The sequence below is a fragment of the Ranitomeya variabilis genome, chromosome 8, assembly GCF_051348905.1.
Source record: "Ranitomeya variabilis isolate aRanVar5 chromosome 8, aRanVar5.hap1, whole genome shotgun sequence".
Classification (NCBI taxonomy): domain Eukaryota; kingdom Metazoa; phylum Chordata; class Amphibia; order Anura; family Dendrobatidae; genus Ranitomeya; species Ranitomeya variabilis.
Genome location: NC_135239.1, coordinates 207,889,873 through 207,915,134, shown reverse-complemented (window position 1 = coordinate 207,915,134; position 25,262 = coordinate 207,889,873). Strand labels below are relative to the sequence as shown.

Genomic DNA, 25,262 nt, shown 5'->3' with positions numbered 1-25,262 from the left:
CATCCCACTCACAATTGCAAAATACTGTCAAGTTCTCAGAAAGGACTGCTGAGAGTTTAGGAAAATCAATAGTACAAGATATGTGGGGCGGCGGGTGACAAGGGTCGGTGTGGCGGTGTCAGAATGGCCATCTGCTGGTACTGACCTTATTTGACCAATAGCAGTGTTATCAGAGGGTGTACTGCACTTCATTACAAAAATAAATAAATAAATAAATAAAAAAGCACAATCAAATATTTGTACAGCTGTGAGCATGCCTATAGATAGATGGCACACCACTATGAGCACAGATATGGCCGTCACAAAGGACCAGCAGACTCGTAGCAGAGCTCACAATCACAGCAGCAGGTGCCGCCTTTATTTGGGGTAGTTCAAAATAAACAATTATTGCTAATTTACGGTATATTTTTTTTTACATGTAGATTAGGCACATATATTAGAGGATTAATTTGGAGGTGGTGGGTGTCAACAAATATAAAAAGGTTAAGAAAATAAAATAACAATTCTGTAAAAGGAAGAAAAAAAAAACTGCAGCTTTCTCAGCTGTGATAGATTCCACCGCCGAGTGCAGAGAGAGGAAAAAAAAAAGAAGCAAAAATAAAAACATAATGTAATGAGTATTTAGGCTGGGAAAACGTCCCTGGAGATATCTTTATAGTCTCAATGTACAACAACTTTCACGCTTCGGATTTGAGTGCAGAATTATAGCTCACATTTTTATTTCTGCAGAACCAAGTGACAAAAGATCGCCCGAGTGCCGGATTGTGGGTCTGTCTGGATTGTCAGGCGACACGCAACATAAAAAAATGGTAGTGCACCATCAACAAATAAGGAATTTTAATTAATAAAAGGACAGATTGAATTCCCTTGTAACAAATTCTGCATTTATCCAGAAACAGCGCCACAGCTGTCCACAGGTTATTCGTGGTATTGCAGCTCGGGGCCTATTTAACGTAATGGATAGCAGACACAGACACGTGTGGCGCTGCCCTGTTACTCCGATTAAAGTCAGATAATATAAACACATTTATTACAAGGTTTCAGAAGCACAAGACGGATTTTCTGTGCTAAATTAATGGCTGCTTCCCTCTAAGAATAAATCAATCTTATGTCATTAACTGGAAGAGCAATTATTTTTAGGCCTTATTTCCCCATCATCAGCTGACATTAAATCTTACCTGCGGATCTGTCTACAGACTGAATATAAAGTTATGAGAAAAGCTGTACAAACAAAACTGCAATTTCTGTGCTGGCTTATGATTAAAAAATGTAGCAAACAATAAAAAAAGGGAAATATAAGCAGCCTAATAGAAGAGGTCAGAGAACTCTTGGGAGAGGAAATAAATAAAATAAGTGTATTAAATGGACCAAGTCCAAATTTTAGCAGTAAGGGAAATCTCACATGACTTTAAAATACTCAAATTCTCAACCTAAGCTTGTATTTTGTTTAATTAAAAATCTGGTTACTACTGCAAAATTAAATTAAGAAAATAATTGAGTGACGCTGCCAAGCACATGGCAAACCAAAGGCATCATGTACCTAGGTACTACCGTAGTCTGAGATTTTTTAAGCCTTAGGCAGCACACTGACAGGCCGACTGCAGGTGGTAAATGACTGCCGATCAGTGGTTCTTTAATACCCAATTTAGACAGGCCGACCGCACTTCTATGGTCACTGCGCTGGTTCTGTGCACATAGATCCACTGTTCACGACAGCACATGTCCTGTTTACAGGATGTTTCCTGTCCTGGGGTTGGAGAAGGGTTGTCTCATGGAGGTAAACTATTAAGCTTGCAAAGATCAGAGGGATATCTAATTGTATAGTTTAATCGGCCACCTCTGCAATGGCCAGTTTCCTAGGCAAGTAGAGAGTGCTTACAAGCCGTTTGCTCTACAGCTTGTAAGCGCTTCAGAGCCTCTGTATTCTCCGATGGGAGTGTGCACAGGTTGGGGTTAATGGGTCAGACATGCAAATGGCCCAAATGGTCAATCTGCAGAGTAGGAAGCTGGAAGGGTAGGCTGGCCTCCTGCTTGCAAGTGCGCTACTAACGATAAAACCATACTTACGGTAATCATTTCACCTGACGAAAGTGCGTTTTGCTAGTTTCTCCATTGATTGGCAGCTCTGTTAGACAAGCTGATTATTGGGAAACTAACGATTATTGACCAGTATAAAAGGTCCACTAGATCAGACTTGAGGATCCCATTGCCCTAGTAAGGCTGGTTTCACACTTGCGTTTTGATCCGCAGCGTTTTAGCGCTAAAAAACGCATGCGTTTTTTCCTATACTTAACATTAAAAACGCATGCGTTTTTTAGCATGCGTTTTGACGCGTTTTCGGCAACGCATGCGGTTTTTGACGCGTGCGTTCATTTGCAGAAATGCAACCTGTAGTAATTTCTAGCGGAATTTTTTTGCTGCAAAAAAAGCATTGCTGTCTATGTAAACGCATGTGTTTTTAAGCACATGCGTTTGCTTGCATTAAAAACGCATGCGTTTTTATAGAAAAACACAAGAAAAAACAAGAAAACCCTAACCCTATCCATAAGAAAAAACAAGAACACCCTAACCCTACCCCTAACCCTAACCCTGGCAAGCCACCCCCCACCATCAAGGTGATAAAGGGATCCAAACCCTAACCCTACCCCTAACCCTATATGACAGTCCATACTCTACGAGTTTATATTTTTAGTACTCTATAGCAATACCGTATATCTTGGGGTGTCCACATTGAACAAAGCTTTTTATTAGAAGAATGTCCTGGTCACCAGGTCAACATAATAGCCAATTCCTATGGATCCCTAGGGTTAGGGTTAGGGTTAGGATCCCTTTATCAACTTGATGGTGGCTTGTCAGGGTTAGGGTTATGGTTAGGGTTTGGATCCCTTTATCACCTTGATGGTGGATGGTGGCTTGTCAGGGTTAGGGTTTGGATCCCTTTATCAACTTGATGGTGGATGGTGGCTTGTCAGGGTTAGGGTTAGGGTTTGGATCCCTTTATCAACTTGATGGTGGGGGGTGGCTTGTCAGGGTTAGGGTTAGGGTTTGGATCCCTTTATCAACTTGATGGTGGGGGGTGGCTTGTCAGGGTTAGGGTTAGGGGTAGGGTTAGGGTTTGGATCCCTTTATCACCTTGGAGCATAATTATGACATGGTGGGGATATCTGAGACGTGGCTGGATGAGAGCTATGACTGGGCTGTTAACTTGCAGGGCTATAGCCTGTTCAGAAATGACCGTACAGATAAGCGAGGGGGAGGGGTGTGTCTATATGTAAAATCTTCCTTAAAACCCATCCTGCGTGATAATATAGGTGAATTTAATGAAAATGTGGAGTCCCTGTGGGTGGAGATAAGGGGAGGGGGAAAAAATAATAAATTACTGATAGGGGTTTGTTATAAATCTCCAAAAATAATGGAAGCAATGGAGAATATCCTCGTAAAGCAAATAGATGAAGCTGCGACTCAAGGAGAAGTCATTATTATGGGGGACTTCAACTACCCTGAAATAGATTGGGGAACAGAAACCTGCAGTTCCAGCAAAGGTAATCGGTTTTTGACAACTATGAGAGACAATTACCTTTCACAGCTGGTTCAGGACCCAACAAGGAGGGGGGCACTGCTAGACCTAATATTAACCAACAGGCCAGACCGCATATCAAATATAAGGGTTGGGGGTCACTTGGGGAATAGTGATCACAAAATAATAAGTTTTCATGTAACCTTTAATAAGATGGGTAGTAGGGGGGTGACAAGGACACTAAACTTCAGGAGGGCAAATTTCCAACGGATGAGAGAGGATCTTGGTGCAATTAACTGGGACGATATCCTGAGACACAAAAATACACAAAGAAAATGGGAGACGTTTATTAGCATCCTGGATAGGACCTGTGCACAGTATATACCGTATGGGAATAAACATACTAGAAATAGGAGGAAACCAATATGGCTAAATAGAGCTGTAAGGGGCGCAATAAATGACAAAAAGAAAGCATTTAGAGAATTAAAGGAAGTAGGTAGTGAGGAGGCATTAAATAAATACAGAAAATTAAATAAATTCTGTAAAAAGCAAATCAAGGCAGCAAAGATTGAGACAGAGAGACTCATTGCCAGAGAGAGTAAAAATAATCCCAAAATATTCTTTAACTATATAAATAGTAAGAAACTAAAAAATGACAGTGTTGGCCCCCTTAAAAATAGTCTGGGTGAAATGGTGGATGAGGATGAGGAAAAAGCCAATCTGCTAAATTACTTTTTTTCATCAGTATTTACAAAAGAAAATCCCATGGCAGCCAATATGACTAGTGATAAAAATTTCCCATTAAATGTCACCTGCTTAACCCAGCAGGAAGTACAGCGGCGTCTAAAAATCACTAAAATTGACAAATCTCCGGGCCCGGATGGGATACACCCCCGAGTACTGCAGGAACTAAGTACAGTCATTGATAGACCATTATTTTTAATCTTTAAAGAGTCCATAATAACAGGGTCTGTACCACAGGACTGGCGTATAGCAAATGTGGTGCCAATATTCAAAAAAGGGGCAAAAACTGAACTCGGTAATTATAGGCCAGTAAGTTTAACCTCTACTGTGGGTAAAATCCTGGAGGGCATTCTAAGGGATGCTATACTGGAGTATCTGAAGAGGATTAACCTTATGACCCAGTATCAGCACGGGTTTACTAGGGACCGCTCATGTCAGACTAATTTGATCAGCTTCTATGAAGAGGTAAGTTCCGGACTGGACCAAGGGAACCCAGTGGACGTAGTGTATATGGACTTTTCCAAAGCTTTTGATACGGTGCCACACAAAAGGTTGATACATAAAATGAGAGTAATGGGGATAGGGGAAAATATGTGTAAGTGGGTTGAGAGCTGGCTCAGGGATAGGAAACAAAGGGTGGTTATTAATGGAGCACACTCGGACTGGGTCGCGGTTAGCAGTGGGGTACCACAGGGGTCAGTATTGGGCCCTCTTCTTTTTAACATATTTATTAATGACCTTGTAGGGGGCATTCAGAGTAGAATTTCAATATTTGCAGATGACACTAAACTCTGTAGGGTAATCAATACAGGGGAGGACAATTTTATATTACAGGATGATTTATGTAAACTAGAAGCTTGGGGTGATAAATGGCAAATGAGCTTTAATGGGGATAAATGTAAGGTCATGCACTTGGGTAGAAGTAATAAGATGCATAACTATGTGCTTAATTCTAAAACTCTGGGCAAAACCATCAATGAAAAAGACCTGGGTGTATGGGTGGATGACAAACTCATATTCAGTGGCCAGTGTCAGGCAGCTGCTACAAAGGCAAATAAAATAATGGGATGTATTAAAAGAGGCATAGATGCTCATGAGGAGAACATAATTTTACCTCTATACAAGTCACTAGTTCGACCACACTTAGAATACTGTGCACAGTTCTGGTCTCCGGTGTATAAGAAAGACATAGCTGAACTAGAGCGGGTGCAGAGAAGAGCGACCAAGGTTATTAGAGGACTGGGGGGTCTGCCATACCAAGATAGGTTATTAAACTGGGGCTATTTAGTTTGGAAAAACGAAGACTAAGGGGTGATCTTATTTTAATGTATAAATATATGAGTGGACAGTACAAAGACCTTTCTGATGATCTTTTTAATCATAGACCTGAGACAGGGACAAGGGGGCATCCTCTACGTCTGGAGGAAAGAAGGTTTAAGCATAATAACAGACGCGGATTCTTTACTGTAAGAGCAGTGAGACTATGGAACTCTCTGCCGTATGATGTTATAATGAGTGATTCATTAATTAAATTTAAGAGGGGACTGGATACCTTTCTGGAAAAGTATAATATTACAGGGTATATACACTAGATTCCTTGATAAGGCGTTGATCCAGGGAACTAGTCTGATTGCCGTATGTGGAGTCGGGAAGGAATTTTTTTCCCCATGGTGGAGTTACTCTTTGCCACATGGGGTTTTTTTGCCTTCCTCTGGATCAACATGTTAGGGCATGTTAGGTTAGGCTATGGGTTGAACTAGATGGACTTAAAGTCTTCCTTCAACCTCAATAACTATGTAATCTTACTATGTAATCTTACCTTGATGGTGGATGGTGGCTTGTCAGGGTTAGGGTTAGGGTTTGGATCCCTTTATCACCTTGATGGTGGGGGGTGGCTTATCAGTGACCTGGTGACCAGGACATTCTAATAAAAAACTACCCCTAACCCTAGGGATCCTAACCCTAACCATAACCCTAACCCTAGCTATTTCTATTTAGAGTGGGTTTTTTAGTTGATTTTGATGATTGGCAGCTGTCACACACTTCTCAGCATGCGTTTAAAAAACGCAAACGCATGAAAAAAACGCATGTAAACGCGGCAAAACGCCGCTTTTTTTCTGCATGCAAAAACACATGCGTCTAAAAAACGCGGCGTTTTGCCGCGTTTACATGCGTTTTTTTACCACATGCGGTTTTTTTTTAAACGCTGCAGATCAAAACGCAAGTGTGAAACCAGCCTAAAACAGATTTTAGTGGCTTTTTCCAAATTGAACATTTTATGATTTCACCATGGACAAAAGTTTCACAACAAACCAAATAAGTCACTTTAAAAACAGTTGCACTTGATAATCCCATGACTCAGTACGACCAAAATTATTAGAAAAAAAAACCCCTTCATCCACAAAATATAAGAAATTAAGAGGAAGTCAGAGCGATGACAAGAGATCAGAAGCTCGGAGAAGACGCACACTGGACCCTCTCCAGATGTTGCTCAAAACTCGTGTAAAGAAACATGACGAATCCGGGACCAGAGATTGATTAATTTCCTAAGAGGCTAAAAAGTGTGAACAGACAATATGAGAGTTATCCCACCAGAAAACTGTACCACATGGCACTGCATAAAGATGCTAAGGACTGGAAATCACGACCATCTCAAACTTGAGGAGCTACTAATCATCTATGGTAAATACAGTAATATAGAATATAAAAAGGCAACAAAATCTAGATCTACAAACTAACAGTAACAAAATGAAAGACAAAAACAAGCAAATGACCGTATCATCATTGCGTTTTAACTATTTCCGGCCTGTGTAAAATTTAACAGCTCATCGATGTTAGCATGGCAGCCCGCTCAGGTTCTCATCTTACGGCAAACACCTGGGATGTCCTCCTGGGAGGTCAACGATCGGAGGGGGATTACACTCATGGCTATCACATAACTGATGGTGAAGCATTAAGTATCTCTTCCAGTAGAGCGATGGTAGATGCTGGCCGCCATCCAAGGAAGCACAGCACAAGCATCATCACGAGATAGGAAGTGGAGCTGGGCAGAGGTTACGACCCGAGGATTTTCCATGTCAAGGAAGAGTTTGCAAAGACGACTAGCAGAAACTCATGACACTGGAGATTCAAAGGAAGATCCAATAAATTATTCCATCTGCCTCCTCGAGATCAAGAGAAAAAAAATGTATGTTTTGTAAGTGAAGCACAAAATTAATAGATGTACAGTTTTAGAATCAACAAAAAGCAGGTGAAACAGTCGGATTCCAACCTCCTGTGGACATGGAGCTGCAGCACCCACCATACTGGAAAACAGCCGGTACATGGTGGGAGATAAGAATGTAACCTGGGGTGTCCCTGATGGAGGAACAGCAGAAGTAATTAACCACCCAAAAATTCATAACTTGGACAAACCTGAATACTGTGACCCCTATGTACAAGAATATAACTACTATATTACTGCTCCTATGTACAGGAATATAACTACTATAATACTGCCCCTATGTACAAGAATATAACTGCTATAATACTGCTCCCTATGTACAAGAATATAACTACTATAATACTGCCTCCTATGTACAAGAATATAACTACTATAATACTGCTCCTATGTACAAGAATATAACTACTATAATACTGTCACCTATGTACAAGAATATAACTACTATAATACTGCTCCTATATACAAGAATATAACTACTATAATACTGCCCCTATGTACAGGAATATAACTACTATAATACTGCCCCTATGTACAAGAATATAACTACTATAATACTGCTCCCTAAGTACAAGAATATAACTACTATAATACGGCCCCTATGTACAAGAATATAACTACTATAATACTGCTCCCTATGTACAAGAATATAACTACTATAATACGGCCCCTATGTACAAGAATATAACTACTATAATACTGCTCCCTATGTACAAGAATATAACTACTATAATACTGCTCCCTATGTACAAGAATATAACTACTATAATACGGCCCCTATGTACAAGAATATAACTACTATAATACTGCCCCTATGTACAAGAATATAACTACTATAATACTGCTCCCTATGTACAAGAATATAACTACTATAATACTGCCCCTATGTACAAGAATATAACTACTATAATACTGCCCCATGTACAGGAATAGAATTACTATAGTACTTAATATGATAAAGGTTGCTTATTTTCTTCCCACCATGATATTCATCTCCATTATCCATACCTTACAGAGACCTGACATTGAGATAATAAAAGAAAAGCGTACACAATACAATCCCCCGGTAATTATGGGCTATAAACCAATGTCTATAAATGCCGGGCACAAGGCTTAGTAACCAGAGGCCTCTCATGAAATCCACTGCACCATCGTGAAAAATAATATAGTACTAGAGCCGGGAAAGACAATACCAAAACAATCATCAAATTTCTCGGATTCATAATTGAGAGTATCAGTCTCTGCCTCACTTTCTGCATTGATCTGCAGTCATCCCCCTCCCCCACGATTCCCCACAGCTCGGATACACTAAAGACCTATTACAAACCTGCTATTTAGAGCTCAATAGCTGAAATCCGAGAGCCGTCACTGCTTGTCACTCTAGATCAGGTATTGATCCCTACCCAATGGCCCCTCCGTCACTCGTCAGATACATCAGCACCCAAATACGTAATGTCCCCTATAATCCTCGTAAATTATACGTACAGACTAACGCCTACGCGCTGGATATGAATGCAGAAAGCATGTCATCTCTGGCCTAATTAGCCATACTGTTAAAATGAACTCTAAGAGAAAAAAAAGTGAAAAATAAAACTTTTGCGCACTCATGCATTTTTATTTTGCCGTTTTATGATGTTTCTCCGCGGCTACTTGCAAAACATCCACTCACCAACTCTCAAAAAAAAAAAAAGATAAAAAAATTGGGAATGAAAAGCAAAGTAGGGAGCAGGAGAGGACAATAATTTCCATCTGCATCCGCGCGTTCCTGGGTTAAATGCCAGATCTATATTGAGATTTTGCTTTCCTGCTATGCAGAGGCTTCCTGGCGACAGCATGTGCCGAGCACCACAATCCCACTCGTGGCCGCTGCAGGACGCCTCAACACATTCCGCACAGAAACGGAGCGAAAGACCACAACCTGCTGTAGACTATATGGCCACTAAAGGCTTGAAGAAATCATAGTTTTTGTATTATACCCAATGTAAAAAGAGAAAAAACACTTTTCGGCCCCTAACTCTGGTTTTTGCCCTGATGTTGTAATGGTAAGGAGGCACCAAAAATCAGTAACTGCTCAGATATAATACACTTAGATTGTCATAATTACTGGGCAGAAGCTTGGCGGCCATACACACAGGGTAGCCGCCCCAAATCCATCTATACACATGGACGCTGTTTTCGGCAGAGTGCGCTTTCTTTATGAAAGGGGAGGAAGCCATACTCATCAACAGCCTTCTTATGGCTACTCCGCATTCAAAAGGAAAAGGACGGGGTATAAGAGGAATGACCCAAAAATAAAGCAGAGATACGGGGAGAACAATTTCAACAACTATGGAGAAAGCAGCTGCCAGGAAACTGGTGGCAGCTCATCTTCGCTGGGAACAAAACAAACAAAAGCACATTTAAGTCCTTCAATCCAATACCCAAGGTTTTTTTAGTATACAACTTGACCACTAGAGGCATCATTTCATATAACTCTACGGGAGATGAAAATGACATTTTTATTTTTTAATTTTATTTTTTTTTAAGTTAAAATGAACCTCAAATCGTCAGTATATTATATCTATTATCCGCCTATGTATATTAATCACTTCTAGAGGGTATAATAAGTGATCATGAAGGAAGGAAAGATTCTGGACTTTCTGCGATGTGATCTGACACAGGAGACAATCATTCGCTTGCCTGTGATGGCAGATAACGGGATATAATAGATTACATTCAGCGCGCCACAGTGAATGGTGAAGACAGAATTAACGCCCCTTTAAATGGCGTCTCTGTACTTGTTCTCTTGCGGTGATTAATCAGTATAAAACCAAATCAAGCAAATACAAATTCCGGGATCCGTGCGCAGAACACGCAGAGAAGTGACAGAATATTTGGGCGATGAGAACAAAAGGAGAAAAATAAAAAATCTGCCCCCACCACGTATCAGTCAGGATGATAAACGCATTGTTCTCGTGAGCCCACACCTGTCACAGGAAGAATGAGAAGTGACAGCCGCTGCAGCGCGCCGGCACATCCCGGATCTGATTAGTGGAGATGCTCGGAGCAGCTCACCTATAAAAATCAGCAATTAAAAAAAAAAAAAAAAAAAAAAGAATTCTAAATAACCATGTTTTAAAATAATTTATCCATAAGTATTTGATCCTTAAAGGGGAGGAAAACAAAACACCTTAATAATAGTGTCACTGTGCATCATAAATAACAAAAAATAAACTCACAAACTTATTTATTTTCACACTGACCACTGTGGCCCTTTTTTCCAGACTCTAATTTCCTGCTTCAGAGGAAATACACATGTACATTGGCAGCAATGAACAGACCTCTGATCGTATCTATTGTATTGATGCATCTAATGAGCGTGTGCAATGTCATTGTGAAAGGAAGGGGAGCAGGGTGTGACCATCTATTGTGATAAAGAATTATTAGCGGTGTATAGAGGTGTAAGGCAGGGTTTACATAGCGTTGCTGCAGTCCGTTCAACGCATGCGTTGAACGGACTGCACCAACGCTAGTGCCTTGAAAAGATCGCGTTATGCGATCGCGCAGATGCTCCATCTGCGCTATCGGTGACGGACCCGGAAACACTGCAGCCCGCGTCCGAGGGTCCGTCACAGAATGACGGCACATCGCTAACGCATGCCGATTATGACATGTGTTAGCGATGCACTACATAGTGCCAGTCAATGGGTGCGCTAACGCATCGGTTAGTATATATATAGGCGGTACAGCAGTTTGCGGCAATGGAATAATATGTAACGATACCTAGGGTAGCTACAATGAATGTGCATATTCTATAGATACTGGAGTATGGAGGCCAAAAACTGCCTCTTGTATCTAATATTGTAATATATGATAGAATCACAGAGTAAAGGGAACATAAGGTTTTATAGACATAGCGGGTAACTACAGCTATATGTTGTTTAGTGTAAATATCAAAACAGCGTGATCTTAACACTCTACTTGCCAGTGTACTGTAAACGTAGTCCCGGCTCGGGATAGAGCAGAAGAGCAGGTATTATAAGAAAGTGTAGTATGCGGAGCCGTACCAGAGACTGAAACCGCACGGATGTGAGACACCATCACCCTCTCAGATAAGTGACAGATCCGTCTATGCTGATCTTCAGCCCTATTCTCTCTTTCACAGTGCTACCTTCTCATGGTCTCCCTGAGATATTGAATACCATACAGGGACTCTGCAACCTGACCTTTCTTTCTGACTATATAGGCGAGACCGGTACTACACTTTCTTATAATACCTGCACATAGACAATTGGCGACACCTTATTCTTGGCATCTTACACCCTGTTTGCTACTCTCTCTACAGCCATACCCTGCAACTCCGCTCTATCCCGAGCCGGGACTACGTTTACTGTACACTGGCAAGTAGAGTGTTAAGATCACGCTGTTTTGATATTTACACTAAACAACATATAGCTGTAGTTACTCGCTATGTCTATAAAACCTTATGTTCCCTTTACTCTGTGATTCTATCATATATTACAATATTAGATACAAGAGGCAGTTTTTGGCCTCCATACTCCAGTATCTATAGAATATGCACATTCATTTTAGCTACCCTAGGTATCGTTACATATTATTCCATTGCCACAAACTGCTGTACCGCCTATATATATATTAGCGCTGTCTCTACCGTACTTTACACTGTATTGTTCTTTGCAGGTGTATCCAACTAAGTCCCTTACCAATTTTTTCCTAGCCACACAGCATATTTACCTTTAATATGACAAATTTGCTCTCTGGGTATGTTCAATAGTCTTATCTGTCTGGATGCCATACATTTTGCTTCTGCTAAACCCGTCTCTCCTTTCTAGATCCTTATGGTTTATAAACCTCCCCCTCCCCCCTATCAGTCGAACTAAACATGTATCTTTATTCTGGTACTAGGCCTCATTTTGGCAACCTCTCATGACATGTATTCGTAAAAATGTATATATGCCCTGGCAATTGTACATATGTATATTTATATTTGTCCGATTATGTCTTTTTGTCTGTTTTTTCTGTCCATCACAGCGACATTGTGAACAAGGCCACGGGTTGGCCGAAACGTTTTTTGCCTATCGCTTCAACATGAACTTTCATTTGTGAATAAACTTTACACGTATAACAAGCAACTTTCAATATACGAGTGCAGTGATTATTTTATTCTATGATTTATGGGACTTTAAGGCAACCGTGACTCAGAACAGTCGAGTGCTAGCTTTTGTTTTCTATAGTACTAAACTATGTCTATGTCATGTTTTAATTTTTTTAATTTTGTTATTTTTTTTATTGTATTTTCGATGCACAATATTGGTCAACCACTTTAAAATCATACAAGAAATAGTGTAACAGGATCAAGATGGACAACACAGAGTGACAGCCGGTTCTATTGTTCTCTGTTATCAGCCCTTACAACTGTTCTTTAATACGATGAGATATACTGCCCCAATGTCCATCATTATATATCTCAGAGAACCCCAGGTGACATTTATATCCATATACAAGAGCGTAGGTAGAGAAGGAGCCACTGAGACATTTGTCCCAGGTTTTGGGTTTATAGAAGGTGGGTATGCCAACAAGCCAGGGTGAGGACAGTACATAAAACCTTTTGGTGCAGAGGACGGACAGCATGTGGCACCAATATCGACTGTTCCTCTTATAACATGGAAGTGATCTAAGCTGCTCGGAGGCCTTTGGTGCCTTCTGACCCCATTACAGCCATACAACTCGGCAATACCCATAGACAGGAAAGTCAAGTACATGTTAGACCGTCCAGGAGCCCGAAAATGACAGCAGAGCATTTTGCATATTCCTGAACCTGTTACAATGATGCAAATCTGCATTCACAAGCAAATGATCGGAGGATTCAGCTCAGCGAGCAGCCGCCCCTGCGTCATCCACCGGCGGCACATCACAAGTTTAGATAAAGGCCATTATGGCACTGCTCTTACCTTCTTCATCCTGCCACTGCGGGTACCGGCAAAAACCACCGTGTGTCCTCGATAGTCGTACGCCGCCACTGATGTCATACCATCCTCCTTATCCACGAAAAGCGGGGTCCCTTCAATGGTTACGGTCCCTCCAAGAGGCTGATTAAAATCCTGACCGCAGAAATTGTCATCTATCTGCAGGGGCTGAAAGGAGCAAAAAAAAAAAAAACAATTTAAAAATCGAGAAGAAAAATACATATCTATAAAAAATGTAAAGATCTCTGCGTGCTATGAACAGAATAGGATTTTTAAACACAACTTAGGGTGTCCAATCTAAACAATCCTCTCTAACAATCTTTACCTGCACCGATACACTGTAACAAACCATCAGGAGAGGAGACAGATGAGTGCTGCTGTAGGCCAGCACTTCTCACACTTTCTACTGGGGTCCCATCCCACTATATGTGGTGGAAGCCCACACTAAAAATTAGTATGGAGTTAAAAAAAAAAAAAAAAAACTGCAATAAGCAAGAGGCGCAGCTAGATTAAAATATGAGCAGAAACTGGCCACTTCTGACCTGGTGACAGGTCCCCTGTAAGGCCGGTTTCGGACATCCGACATTTAGGCTATGTTCACATGTTGCATTTTTTGATGCAAACAAAACCCGCTCTCAGGGCAATAAAGAAGCTGCTTACAAAAAGCCGGTTTTGCTGCCTTTTTGTTTGTTTTTTAAGTGCTTTTTTTTTTTTTAATCGGAACTATATAGTCATTTGTCTATAGTACATGTTTTATAAAGTTACCGTAGTTTAAATCTTTTTAAAAAGCAGCAAAAATGCAAGGTTACTTTTTTTTTTGCACCCATTGCTTTCTATGGTGAAAAAAAACTGCTAAAACGCTGCAGTTTTCAGAAAATGCAGCAGTTTTCCCAATTCAGTCAGGAAAAAAAGCGATTGTGTGCATGAGATCTCGGAAATCTCATGGCTATTGCTGGTACTGTAAAAAGCAGCTTTTAATTTGAATTAAAAAAAAAAAAAAAACACAGCAAAAACACAACGTGTGAACATACCCTTACACAGTCCAAGTACAGAAAACGTAATCCGGAGCGACTGCAGATCTCATGACCAGAACTCAGCCTCATGGGCTTATACAAGGCTGCGGCATTCGGGTCAGGGTCCCGACACCGCGAGTGCCTCACTGGTGTAGACTGGATCCAAATCTAACTGTCGGCTGTGACCGGTATTACAGGTTACGCAGCTACTTAGGAATTTGTTTTTGTGGTCACTTTAAATATGGGTACGGTACAGGTGCCCCAATTTTTGGAGATTTAAGTGTTTTTGCAGCTTTTTTTTGTCTAAGCTTTAATTTTTTGCAACCTTTATTCTTTAACAAACTAATAAATAATCCACATTAAAAGGGTTCTTGTGTTTAAAAAAAAAAAAAAAAAAAAGAATCGGAGCCATTTTTATGGCACAAAAAAATAAGGAAATAGTCAAAAGTAACCACGACCGAAAAATAAAAATCATCATGTATCAAGTATGGATTTTGCAACACTTCTGAGCCGCCATATAAACTCCACCATTTTCAATCTGTCACTGACGACTTGTGCAAGAAAAATGACAATTCACCTCTGGGCACAACCCCTTTAAATGACTTATCGCACAGTTTCTCAGAGCAGGCGCTCAAGTCAATGGAGCTGATGATGTAAAGTTTCCGACAGAATTAACCCCGTTAGTGATCTGTCTGTAAAGTAATAATTATATCAGCCATTTTAGTGCCACAATGGCTCCCCACAGACATCTGAAATTGGTTTACAGATAGGAAACCCGGGTTTCGTAATAAAATAGTCATTTCCCTCTAAATATGCATTTGCCCATTTCTTCATAGCGGAGGGACATAATGAGGTAAAAACTGTGAACAGAGAGGAAAGCGGCTCAATTAATGGCTTCGTAAGTGACCACTAATTTACAGAAAAGCTTTTCTGTCATGAGCAAAGATGGTAGATACAAGAAAAAAAAACATAAAAAGGGTTTTGTTTTTTGTTTGTTTTATATATAAAGTTAATTGAATGGGCCTTGTTGTCCACGGCGACCATTGTGCAGCTTTTATTTTACAACAGCAGTGCCAGAAGTGAAGAGAATAAGGGCAGAGAATTTCTCCACAGCAACCAATCAGAATGCAGCTCTTATTTTTCAGAGGCTCTTTGAAAATTGAAAGAAGCGACCTGATTGGTTGCTGTGGGCAACATATCCACTTTTCCTTGAGCTAGATTTTATCCACAGACAAGAGAGGGCTGATGGATCCCAGGATCAACTCTGTATGATACACTGTATAAAAAAGTCGGATATTGGAGGAGATGCAAAACGTACCTGAAATTGGGAACCCAAAACAGCAAGAAAGTGGCGTAAACCAAAACCAAAAGTGATTCATTCAGACACACGACGCTCCCATGACAGCTTATACAATTACACACAACAGTGAAAGACTATTCTCAGTGCAAAAATTGATGTAAAGTAAGCCAGATGAATGACAAGCTAAGGCAGGCCCCGGGGCCAGACCCTCTAAACTAATACAAGGCCCGGGGCCAGACCCCCTAAACTAATACAAGGCCCCGGGGCCAGACTCTCTAAACTAATACAAGGCCCCGGGGCCAGACCCCCTAAACTAATACAAGGCCCCGAGGCCAGACACCCTAAACTAATACAAGGCCCCGAGGCCAGACCCTCTAAACTAATACAAGGCCCCGAGGTCAAACACCCTAAACTAATACAAAGCCCCGAGGCCAGACCCCCTAAACTGATACAAGGCCCGAGGCCAGACCCCCTAAACTGATACAAGGCCCGAGGCCAGACGCCCTAAACTAATACAAGGCCCGAGGCCAGACCCTCTAAACTAATACAAAGCCCCGAGGCCAGACCCCCTAAACTGATACGAGGCCCGACCCTTTAAACTAATACAAGGCCCCGAGGCCAGACCCTCTAAACTAATACAAGGCCCCGAGGCCAGACACCCTAAACTAATACAAGGCCCCGAGGCCAGACACCCTAAACTAATACAAAGCCCCGAGGTCAGACACCCTAAACTAATACAAAGCCCCGAGGCCAGACCCCCTAAACTGATACAAGGCCCGAGGCCAGACGCCCTAAACTAATACAAGGCCCGAGGCCAGACCCCCTAAACTAATACAAAGCCCCGAGGACAGACCCCCTAAACTGATACAAGGCCCGAGGCCAGACCCTCTAAACTAATACAAGGCCTCGAGGCCAGACCCTCTAAACTGATAACGGCCCCGGGGCCAGACCCCCTAAACTGATACAAGGCCCCGAGGCCAGACCCCCTAAACTAATACAAGGCCTGAGGCCAGACACCCTAAACAAATACAAAGCCCCGAGGCCAGACCTCCTAAACTGATACAAGGCCCGAGGCCAGACACCCTAAACTAATACAAAGCCCTGAGGCCAGACCCCCTAAACTGATACAAGGCCCGACACTTTAAACTAATACAAGGTTCCGAGGCCAGCCGCCCTAAACTAATACAAGGCCCCGAAGCCAGACCCTCTAAACTGATAGCGGCCCCGGGGCCAGACCCTCTAATACAAGGCCCCGAGGCAAGACCCCCTCAACTAACAAAAGGCCCATGCTGGATCCACTAATACAGGTCCCTGGCCAGACCCACTATACTAATTCAGGGGCCGGCCAGACCCCAAACCCAATACAGGGCCTGGACCGGACTCTCTAAACTAATACAGACACACTACACTACTACAGACCCCAGGCCACATGCCTTAAACTAATAAAGACCCCAGGTCAGACCTCCTAAGCAAACACAACCTCCAGGTCACATTAAGCACAAGCTTATAAAGACCACAAATCAGCCTGCCTAATCTAATACAGACCCCAGACCAGACCCCCTAATACAATACAGAGTGCCTCAAATCCACATCAAATTAGCCACCAATGACGAATGGGATTTACACAACACTGTTGGGCGGTTTCCAGGCAGGAGACCCACATCTGGGCTGGGAATTGTTGCCGGAGCACAAAAATATACAATATGGATTTGTGAATTCAGCCTAAGGAAGAGAAAAGCATCCATCATATCTAGCGAGCATCGCCAAATCTCTCCTACAGCGCCATCATTCTGATAAATTTGGCACAGTTTTGACCTTACCGGTCTAGTTCTTTTCTAACAGTAGGATCATACTCATTTATTTGCCCTCGTATTTACAATAAAAAATAAAATTTACAAAATGTTCTAGTTTTTACTTTCAAGCGTTAATTTGGGCAACTACGGTCGGTTTAACACCTGCTTCAAAGTTCAAAGCACCGCTCACCAAATAGAGAAATTAAGGCTGAACAAAGACACACTAATCATGGGAAGGGACTTTTTTTTTATGTGAGAAAAGGAGGCAGTGAGGCGTTCTATACCTGGGGAGTGTCGCTGGGAAAAGGGCAGGTGGCAGGGTTACAACTAAAAAAAGTACTGAATCTGAGTATGAAAAGGAAACACGGGGTGCAAGTGACACAGACAGGATGGATCCTGCACTGATCACCCAGCTGACCCAGAATCCGCAGAGGCGGACCCGCCGGGGGCCTCTACCAGCAGAGGCGGACCGCCCGGGGGGCCTGTACCAGCAGAGGCGGACCGCCCGGGGGGCCTGTACCAGCAGAGGCGGACCGCCCGGGGGGCCTGTACCAGCAGAGGCGGACCGCCCGGGGGGCCTGTACCAGCAGAGGCGGACCGCCCGGGGGGCCTGTACCAGCAGAGGCGGACCGCCCGGGGGTCTCTACCAGCAGAGGCGGACCGCCCGGGGGGCCTGTACCAGCAGAGGCGGACCCGCCGGGGGCCTGTACCAGCAGAGGCAGACCGGCCGGGGGCCTGTACCAGCAGAGGCAGACAGGCCGGGGGCCTGTACCAGCAGAGGCAGACCGGCCGGGGGCCTGTACCAGCAGAGGCAGACCGGCCGGGGGCCTGTACCAGCAGAGGCGGACCGGCCGGGGGTCTCTACCAGCAGAGGCGGACCCGCCGGGGGCCTGTACCAGCAGAGGCGGACCCGCCGGGGGCCTGTACCAGCAGAGGCGGACCCGCCGGGGGCCTGTACCAGCAGAGGCGGACCCGCCGGGGGCCTGTACCAGCAGAGGCGGACCGGCCGGGGGCCTGTACCAGCAGAGGCGGACCGGCCGGGGGCCTGTACCAGCAGAGGCGGACCGGCCGGGGGCCTGTACCAGCAGAGGCGGACCGGCCGGGGGCCTGTACCAGCAGAGGCGGACCGGCCGGGGGCCTGTACCAGCAGAGGCGGACCGGCCGGGGGCCTGTACCAGCAGAGGCGGACCGGCCGGGGGCCTGTACCAGCAGAGGCGGACCGGCCGGGGGCCTGTACCAGCAGAGGCGGACCGGCCGGGGGCCTGTACCAGCAGAGGCGGACCGGCCGGGGGCCTGTACCAGCAGAGGCGGACCGGCCGGGGGCCTGTACCAGCAGAGGCGGACCGGCCGGGGGCCTGTACCAGCAGAGGCGGACCGGCCGGGGGCCTGTACCAGCAGAGGCGGACCGGCCGGGGGCCTGTACCAGCAGAGGCGGACCGGCCGGGGGCCTGTACCAGCAGAGGCGGACCGGCCGGGGGCCTGTACCAGCAGAGGCGGACCGGCCGGGGGCCTGTTCTCTATTAGCTAATGGGGTCTGATCAGAAGTCTGCATTAGTAGGGGCGACTGATGATTGCCTGAGGACTGTATAAGTTTAGGATTGTTTTTTTCTTATCTACAGAGTCTTTATTATGTTGGCATACCTCCCAACACTCACATGTCTATCTTAAGCTGCACCCTCACTTAACCTTTAAGCAAAAAAAAAAAAAAATAACAAAAATGCCCATTTTTGGTTCAATTTAATTAAGCCATGCTTGTATTTAAGGCCCATTGTGGAGAATCTGAGGAAAAATTACCGTAACAAATGTTTGGAGGAGCGGGTCAGTGTTTCATTACGGGGTCTCCTGTCTAATGATTTTGGAGTGATGAAGGGGGCCACACTACTTGTGATTCAGATGCATTAGGTTGGGGATGGCCACTATAAATGGGCATTTAAAGTGACAGTGACACACTCATTACAGTTGGGGGACAGAGGAAAAAACTGAGAAAGGGTTAAACTATCCTGGTTCACTGCCCCTTTATTTCACCGGATGATCCAGTCCAACTCTGCCCAGCTGCTCTGCCTGCCGGCTTGGCTAATATTTATCATGGCTGCTGCAGCGCTGTGCCAGGTTGCACCGGCCTTCTTGTTCCCAGACTATTTTTTTCTGCATGATACAAAGGACTATCTGGCAGGTGCAACCGGGGAGGGAGGGAGCGGAGGGGAAATTTGGCTTTCTCCTGAGGGACAGCAAATTACGCAGCTTGTAAGGGAGCAGATAAATACTAATATTTAGCGCTGCGATGCTCCGCTCTGTGCAGCGAGGGTTTAATGTGCATCTGCAGATCCGAGCTCTGCGCACAGTAAAACTGCTGATAATGAAGCACTTTGGCCAGAGGGAGAAATGTCAGTGCCGCCTGCCAATAGGGATGGCACTGTCCCTTGTAACGCCATTTACTCACTTCCAGATCGATGCACTGCAGTACGGTAAATCCCTGCTGTGGCGAGACATAAAAAATAGACGGCACATATACACGTCTACATATCCTGCAAGTATGAGACCCAGAGCCGCCTCTTCTGTCAGGAATGGGTTACACCCTCTAATGAAGCCACTGCAGTGTCCAGAAGGGTCACTCGGCTTTTCAAACCCCCAAAAAATTCTATTTCATTCATTAGATTTTATTATGGGTTTCCCTTAATTAATCGACGTGACTACAATCTTGGCGGAGTGGTCACCAATGCAGCAAGGAGTGTCCCTTTAAGGAAAGGGTGATGCATCACTGCAATGGACGGACGCCTTTCTTTTTATGATGTGCTGGCAGTGCAGACAGGGAAGAGGGGGCAGCATATTACACTGCGCCTGGCACCCATCCATAGATCCATCTTGCCACTAAGTGCATTGTGACTGTATTAATACGGGGACACGGGGAAGAGAGGAGGTAGCGGATGCCGCCACTAGACACCGCTATATAAATCAGCCCTCGAAGTGACCTGTGTGAGAGGCTCATCCTAAAACATCAGTCTGGGTACAGGCAGGTATAGAAGAGTGTGAAGCATGGAGAAAGGGGGCTCATTAATCTGGAAGGAGGGGGGTGGATAAAACACATAAAAAAATCAAAAAAAAAAATCAATGACTTCACCATCACATCATTACATCATAGGGCCGCAGCCAAAACGACCCTAAATCTTGGAGAAAAATCCTATTTAGACATCATCAAGATCAGGTTTGCACTAAATTTAGTTGTACGGAGGTGAAGGCTGAAGCTGGCCTTGATGGGAAGGGTGGAAACCGTCTAAAAGACGACCGGTTACTTGCCAAATATAGGTCATTTTTTACCTGGTGTTAATGCCGCTGTTCTCCTGCATCCGGCGTTGGTTTTCTTTTGTTCTTGCTCCTCTCCGTTCCCGAGATATGGCCCTTTCTTCCCTGTATAGAAATCTAGGCTTTTAACCAAATGGGCTGGTCCTCAACAAGATGGACACAGAAAAAGATTTAGGACCACGCCCAGTTAGATAACAAGACAAGATTTATTTTCAAAGAAGAGGCCTTATCTCGGGAACGGAAAGGTGCAGGAACAAAAGAAAAACATCAATGGATTCAGGATTCACCTGGCGAAGAAAAAAAAAATCATATACGTCACAAAGGGGAGATGTGGCCTCAAATAATCATGTAAAACATAGAAAAGTAGCAGGGGTGTAGCTTGGCTTTTCTTCATCTGGGGAAGGTTGCGTTTGCCACCATGGCCCTTTATCTATATATTGTGCGAGCCAATGAAAGGTTCCCTGTTGCCGAATCTCCATCGTGGCCCTTGAGCTCCCAATGGTTTCTCTACCACCTGTGCCGGATGTGATTGGTGTCTATTTAGTGACTGGGAACTTCCCATGGCACAAAAGTTCATAACCGAGCGCTTTACCCAAATAACTATGGCTCTCGCCCACCTCTCGGATCCTCCTCCACAACCCTGCAGTTCCACTCACAGATGAGTTAATATTCTGCAGTGCTCCTGCTCCAGCAAAGCCTCCGAGCGACACAAGCTCATCCAGTCGGCGTTAAAAGGGGATGGCAGGAATGGAGTAGGGAGCTGGGAGGTGCGGTGATCCGTGAAATCACTTTATATCACTGCCACCAAGGGATGATAGATGTTGCCACAACAACCACAGCTCCCATCGGCGTCCTGACTGGCAGTTCAAAGGGTTTTAGGGAATGTGTCTGTGCGGCAAGGGAGCAGAGAGATTGGGCAATGCCAAAGGGTTAACATCAAAGTTCAATGCACTAAATACACATATAAAGAGGACAAAAGTACCAGAAAAAAAAAAAATATTAACACAGACAAACAATTCTTCTTAAAGGGGGTTTTCAGGACTTGCAAAAAATTGTGCCAAAAGAGGGAAATGTCATAAAAAACCTAATTACTCTCCTCAATTATTCCGCAATTAGAAAAACAGCACACAGCTGCCCAATGGTTGCATGTGGAATCTTAGCACACACCTATTAAAGGGGTATTCCTACGCTGTAAGTGATGGCTTACCACTAGGACCACACTGACCTTAAAAATAAAGAGGCACAGCGCTAAAGTAGCGATTGAGACCCTTGGACGTGTGAAATAATGAATACGGAGGCCGGATCCGGTTTTCAAAGCATTCTCCATACAAATCATGCAGATTTGCCATTCTGATCGGTCGGTCTCTCTCTCTCTCCCAGGAAGTCAAAAAATCCATGCGCATTTAAGAAGACCGGATCCAGCGAAAAAAACCAGATCCGGCGCATCAGTTCTTCACAATTTACGTAGGATCCGTTTTTAAAAAATTAGCCGGATTTAGCCTGAAAACAAAAAACTGAAGTGTGAAACTAGCCTTAGAGAATATTTTTTCAAAGAAAGCAGCCATGTTTTTCTAACCTAACAAGTGGGGGATGGGAGGTAACAACACCTGTGAACACATTTCTGAAGCAGAAAAAATAAAAATAAAAAGTTGTCAGCCTCTGAGGATTCAACCATGAAGCGTATTATGGCACCAAGTGTGAACTCGCAGCAGATCAGAGCGGGCGCTGCGCATGTGCCCACGTGCCTCACCTTGCATTACCCGATGTAAGTGCACATCGTCTGCTGAACTCTGCAGCTCAATTTGTGGGTTTCTTTTTTTTTTTTTTAAAGATTTCTCGCTCGCTCTGCGCTTCCTGCATATCCAACGGGGATAAAAAAGACTGCGGCTGCTGTTTACTACTTTCCTGCTTTGTCTCAACAAACTCTCTGAGAAATGACAAATACAGCTGCACACCAGCAAAAAACCTCCACAGCAGCGAGCGCTTCCTCGCCGTCAATAAATAATTACACTGACAATTAGCTCATTAAAATCAAACCGCCTCGTTAGGGATTCTCCAGCTAAACATTTATACTGATTCTGTACCATGGAGGTTTGGGAACGCAGGAGGGGGCTGGGATGGGGGCTAAAAGATGGAATAAAGGGAGTGTCCCATATATAACAGAAACATTTATTTTGTATTGTTTATGACGACTTTTTGCCAATTTATGTTAACATTGACTTTTCCAAGAATGGTGGCCATAGCCTCACCCTTTTACTAAGGGTCACTCAATGGCCATAAAATGTTGCTAAAACTTTCTGCAACAAATGTATACATTAAGATACAAATGTTTAACTCCAGACTTAAAGGAGTTGCGAAAAATTAGAAAAAAAAAAATTTGCAAGAAAGGCACCACAGTTGGCCATAGGCTGTGTCTGATAATGCACCTGATTGGTTTGAAAGGAGATTAGATACAATATCAAAAACACAATCTATGGACAAAGTGGAACTCATTTTAGAAAAAAAAAAAAAATGACCTATCTATTTAATTCTGCACAGCCCCGACCCTAAAAAAAGCATTTAAAAAAAAAACAACATACAAATAAATACACAAAAAAATGCAGCAAAAAACGCGATAATCAGATTCACATTGTGTATTAATGCGGTTTCACATCCACATGGGAAGGAAATATTGCGGAATTTCCGCCTGGATGAGGGCACAAAAAATAGCAGATTACTATACCATGAATGGTGAATGGAAATTGAAAACAAGTTGCTAAATTCTGATTTTGCAGCAGCATACCTGCTCAGGTGCACAAAGAAAAAAAAAAGTATGCTCACTTTCCTAGTGTTCGGCCTCTTTCATGGAGAAGCTTCCCCGCACCCTCAGTCAGTCTCTGTGCCATGGTGACAAGTGACTGCTGCAGCCAATCACAGGTATTAGTTGTTCCATACTGGGAACGGACAGAGGAACGGGACAGCTTTGGAAGACGTTGCATATACCCTTCTTTTCAGAAAACGTTAGAAATGATCCAACGCCTGACTGGCCCTTTAAGAGGCAGTTTAAGGGCCACATTATTGGGGTCTACGTGAGATTCTGCACGGTATAGGTCTGGAGAGAACAGCATCGCAGCACAACATAAAGCGTCACCTCCTCTTAGGCCGCGATGCAGACAAGGATCTGTTTGGTCATTTTTCCGGCTCGGTCCTGCAGGCTTGTTGTAATTCCCCCCACATACCCACTACAAGTCCGCACAGACCTCTCCAATGACTGCATAATGCTTCCACTAAGTCAACACAGAGCCTGAAAAACATTCATATCCATTATTTACATGCAAAATGAGCTAGACATTAATACTGTGATACACGGGGACGGATCTCCTGTACCGGGCGCAGAGACGCCGGAATAAAAGGAGACCCGACAACAATATACTGAGCATTAAAGCCATATTTCACATCTTATTTCCAAGCGATCGGTACAGATCTCTAGTCCCAAAAACCAGAGGCTGCACAACGGAGAAATTTGGTCCGATTTCTATCCAATGGGCATCTTGTTTGGAATCACCAAACCTATACAGTATATCGCCATATCTTACCTAGTGGCCATTATTGGAGTATATATGTGCGAGTATTAATGTGGATGAGGATATATGGCCTTCAGGTGAATCAAGCTATTGAAACTGCTTAAACAAAATGTGTCATTAAATTACCTATTGTTTTAATCTGGTTGTTGTGTTACTTGTTTTTATTTTAACAAATATTTTCATTCAACAATTTTTGTTTAAAATAGCGACCAGTGTGAAAATTGCAAGAATTTGATTTTTTTTTTTTACTCCTATTTCAGGAAACAACACCTGCACATTAGCAGCAATGAACAGGCTCTGACTTTATCTGCTGTGTTGAAGCTTCTAATGTGTGTGTAAATGTAATTGTGAAGGATCAGATGTGACATTGTCTATTGTGATTGGTGAATCCTGTGCCATCAGCTGTATATAGAGGTGTTGGCAACCATTGTGCTCCTAACTCTGATGATAAGGAGTCTGCTGAAAACACTTCCTGAAAGGGAGGGAAGTATGGGTCTAAAAAAGCCCCAGTGATCAGTGTGAAGATTTCAAGATTACCAATTCTGTTTATATTTATAAAGGTCGCTATATGAAACAAAAAATATATATACATTGCAAAACAAACAAAAGAAAACTGATTTAAACAATAGGTCATTTACTGACAACACGTTCCGTTTAAGGAGCAATTGCCTAATAAGAGCTTCATAGGGGTCTGTTTGGACAGAATAATGCAGGATGTAGGGGCAGGCACCGGTTGCAGCAGCTGATATTCTGTTAATGACGTAGGATGCAATGCTCCTCATTTCCTAGTGTATGTTTGGTTCTGATAATGTTATAATGAGTGCTGCTGTCTTTAGGAATGCAACC

At 43.5% G+C, this 25,262-nt stretch overlaps 1 protein-coding gene across 5 annotated transcripts in view; it reads right to left on the bottom strand.

Moving 5' to 3' along the window:
• PLXNA1 (plexin A1) overlaps positions 1-25,262 on the bottom strand; it is a 297,155-nt gene that overhangs the window by 229,246 nt on the left and 42,647 nt on the right. For all 5 annotated transcript variants that reach the window (XM_077276604.1, XM_077276608.1, XM_077276605.1 and 2 more), the window contains exon 3: positions 13,433-13,615. In XM_077276604.1, the coding sequence (XP_077132719.1) occupies positions 13,433-13,615 (183 nt within the window). The remainder of the gene's footprint in view (positions 1-13,432; positions 13,616-25,262) is intronic.